This window comes from Amblyomma maculatum, chromosome 1, assembly GCF_055883805.1.
Source record: "Amblyomma maculatum isolate TAMU_Amacu chromosome 1, ASM5588380v1, whole genome shotgun sequence".
Classification (NCBI taxonomy): Eukaryota; Metazoa; Arthropoda; class Arachnida; order Ixodida; family Ixodidae; genus Amblyomma; species Amblyomma maculatum.
The window spans coordinates 194734190-194738308 of NC_139344.1; the positions used below are offsets into that span (position 1 = coordinate 194734190).

The 4119-nt window shown below is 46.5% G+C and overlaps 1 protein-coding gene across 1 annotated transcript in view; it reads right to left on the minus strand.

Moving 5' to 3' along the window:
* The window catches only part of LOC146205301 (uncharacterized), a 4977-nt gene extending 2785 nt beyond the window's left edge, over positions 1-2192 (minus strand). Inside the window, exon 1 of the mRNA XM_084606675.1 lies at positions 1855-2192. Coding sequence (XP_084462801.1) covers positions 1855-2192 — 338 coding nt within the window. The remainder of the gene's footprint in view (positions 1-1854) is intronic.
* Between the last annotated feature and the right edge of the window lie 1927 nt (positions 2193-4119).

The window sequence follows — 4119 nt, forward strand, 5'->3', positions numbered from 1 at the left end:
GTTTCAGCGTAAGAAGGATCGCGAGCGCTACACTCAGGGAATTGCATATTTAAAAGAAGGTAACGGTAAAGATTGATTGGAAATAGCGTTTCGCGAATGCGAACTTTGAAACGTGTTATCCCGTATTCCCATATGACCTACATTCCGCAGCGCCAGAACGTCAGCTCTGCACTCATCGCAGCTTTGGTAGGGCTTCAAGGAACTACTGAGATGAAGCATAGTTGATGGTAGTGCACAAAACTGTACTCATTAGCAAAGCACACCAATGCCGTTCACAGTTCAAGTCGACATTTCACCTCCTTCGATCTCGTTATTCTGATGAACACCTGTGGCGCTTTTTCTTACATAGGCGAGAACGCTCAGATGGGTTTTGCGCTCACTTATCGTATTAGGGCTGTAATAAAAATAGACAGAGGAGCGGGATTGGTTTTTGATTTGCCAATCCCGCTCAGACTCAGCGCCCATAGGGATACATGGAAGTGAATGTTTTCAAATCAGTTTTCTAAATTCACAGGATACCTATGTTATCCTTATTCAGTACCGAGAAACCATTAACATCCTAGAACAGATTATGAAAGCGTCAAAGACCATTTTTAAGACGCAGTATTTTGTTGTTGTTGTTGTTTTTTTAAGATACTGCGAAATGTTTGGGGGTGCGAGTCGGGAGGGCGACCAATAGAAACACATGTAAACGCAACTTACAGCAACATTTTTCTCCTTTCGCAGAGCACCAGCAGAGATTGCCGACTGTTAAACGTTGGCAAGAGCTTTAGAGAAATGTGTGACAGAGTATTCTACGTCAATTCGGAAGCAATCTACCTTTAAAACAACGCAAAAAATATTTGTTGCGAAGCCATACAAACCGCCGACAGGCTCGCTATCCGGTGGGTGTTTCTCCGAATCGCTCAGGCTTCTCTTATAGCACGATAGGCTGCCATACTGAATTTGCTTACTATTAACAGTCGTTCAAGGTGTGCAGCTTAGGGAAAACTAGATTCAAAAAGGACTTCTCAAACTTCGATCATGACAATGGAACGAAACAGAACGGCCCGCTGTAACAGACGGCGGCGCAGACGACGGGACATTTTGATATTCTTCTGCTGCGTGTGGTTCGTTTGTCGTGCTTTGTGAGGATTGCCTTCAGCTTAAAATTTTGAATCATTAGATCGGCAGTATTTAAGAGGGAATGTATCCGGCGCGGCAGAATTTTGGACAACCCGAGAAACTGTCCCATTCGCGAGAACATAACGGATAGCTACTTTTTCATGGGGATATATCGATCTTTATAAGGCACATTTATCGAGGCACTTTAAAAATAGATGGGTATCAAAATGACATAGCATACATTGCCGCACTATTTCTTTCAGTCATTAGCTAACCAGCTCCCATGTTTATTGGTGCTCTTCAAAAACGAAAATGTATGTCGTAAGTTTCTTGCTTGTATGTGTTTCCTTGGGCCGTGCTCCCCGCTTGTACATCCCTACATATCGAGGTGTTTTAAATTGCTCCACCTCCGTAACAAGGTTTCATAGTTTCAAAATGTGTTCTACGATGTTCATAGTTATTGTGCACCGAATGACGGTATCATAAGCGAAATGCGAAATCTTCTTTGAAATCTTTGAAATCTTCTGGTTCCATGTTTTCCTATGGGCGCTAAGCCTTCTTTACACCCCCAGTCGGCCCAGCCTGGAGACAGCAGCGCCATCGCATCTTGCTTACGTCACAGATCGGTATTGGTCTATACCGGTCGAGCCGATCTCTCTATACTTTCTCTGTCGATTTTGCCGTATCACACATCGCCAAAGAACGCGAGTGTTAGTAGATGCCTCGCGTCGGTTACGGAGCGATACTAACTGCACGGGTACAGGCACGGGTACGGGCACGGGCACGGCATACGACACATGATGCTCGTAGTGTCCGGGGTGGTGACCATCGTGGTGACCATGATGGTGGTAGTCATGGCCATAGTGATGCCCATGGTGGTGGTGGTGGTGGCTGTAAAGACCGTGGAGGCCGTGCAGCAGCCCCAGGCCCCCCAACAGGTGTCCACCGGCGCCGATGCCATAGGCGCCAGCTAACACTGCCATCTTGTGCAGCTTTTTGCCTTCACACGAGGGGGCAGTCAGCAACACAGACAGCAGTATCAGCGACGAAGCGACCCCGCAAAGCCTCGAGGAATAGCGGAACGCCATCTTAGGAATAGGAGGAGAAAACGGCACAAAAAATGACATCGAAACAGACATAGGCACTCGCTATTCCTTTTTAGATGGGCAAAATAAACTACACTTTGTAGAAGTATCGCTTGGCGTTATAATGTCATTTGCAGCCAGCCACGCATGAAATAACTTTTGTACTCAATGCAAAGAGCACTCGCCTCTATCCGAGATTGGAGGATTCACTTCACTTAGCTCGAACTTCGCTTTTTCCACGTGCGAAGCTGTGAAATACATTGAGTTTGCTGTACCTGTGAAGCGTGCTGGGCACAAGCATCTTGCATCGATGAGCTCAAGCACAAGTTCGACTACATCCTACACATATCGCCCAGAGTTTTCGAGCCATATATAAAGTGGTTAAGCTGAATCCCCACCACGAGGCCGAATTTTTGCTCCATGGTAGTTTTTAATTATTCTGAGGGCCCTGAAAAGGATTCTAAACGGCAGAAACAGAAAAGGGGAGTCCAAAATAAAGTCAGGCAGAAGCGTCCATAACATGCATAAATAGGGTTGACAGAAATGATGAAACAAATACATGTATTGGGATATAAAGGCAGCAGAACAAACATACTATAGGTAATCATCATGATTTAATAAAAAAACCACATTTTAACCACGACGAAAGAAGAAGCGTAGCAAGTACAGCAACTCGCATCCGATGAACTAAAACTGACGGCAACATAACAAACAACGCACGTTTTAATGCTTTTATCTGATTACGCAAAGCTGGCAATCCTCGATTTGATTTATTGCTCCAAAGACTGAACTAAGTCGATGATTATCACCTATGCGCCATTTTCTCTTAAGGGGACAAAGATCCCATCTTCTACCTACGTGACGCAAGAGAGCCTGTGAGAAGCAAGGGAAACAACAGGCTAAGTGTTACTCATAGCCACAAAGGCTCGCGCTAACTATCGGCAATTTTCGCGAAACAACGCTACGCTGCGGTGGCGGCGTGAACTATGTAGTTAAAGGAGCAGCAGCGTACAGAAGTGAAGCGGACCGCTTACGCTCCTTTGCGAGTGCTACGTCGGCATACTCGGACGTTGTTCTCTTAATTTTGCAATGCAAATATTGTCAATTTTTCACGCTATCGGCGCCACACAGCAGCCGCTCCACAGTTCAGTCGATGAACTCGTTCGGCAGATTGACGCTGCGCGCTAAAGCAAGTACTTTCGGATGTGCCCCGCCGTGGTGGTGAAGTGGTTAAGCCGCTGTACTACTGTTCCCAAGGATACGGGATCGAATCCCGGAAGCGACGGACGCTTTTCGATGAAGGCGAAAAGCACTGCACCCGTGTGCTGTGCGATGTCAGTAAACGTAAAATAACCGCAGCTGATCAAAATTTCCGGAGCACTCTACTACGGCCTATCTCATAGCCTGAGTTGCTCTGGGACGTTAAACCCCACGAATCAAACAAATCAAACTTTCGAGGGTCGTCCGCGAGCGTCTCGGTAGGATAAAAGCTCGGCAGCACTGCTGATTGCCTTTGTGCATATAAACGAAATAGAAAAGCCGGAAGCTATTATTTCATTGCTTTCCCGCCGTCACCAGCCCAAAGAGATGGCTCGGGTGCATATTTACTGCGGATTGACAAGTAAGTGTCGGTGGTCGCGTGTTCTCGCCATATTTAGAGGGATAACCTCTTTCTTCCAGGTAGCTACTCGATGCTATTACATCTTTCATCGTCATAATCAGCCTGATTATACCCACTGCAGGGCGAAGGCCTCTCCCATATTTCTCCACTTAACCCGGTTCTGTGCTAGCTGCATCCACTTGACCCCTGCGAACTTCTTAATCTCATCCGCCCACCTAACTTTCTGCCGCCCCCTGCTACGCTTTCCTTCCCTTGGAATCCAGTTTATTACCCTCAGCGACCAACGGTTATCCACTCTTCGCACTACAT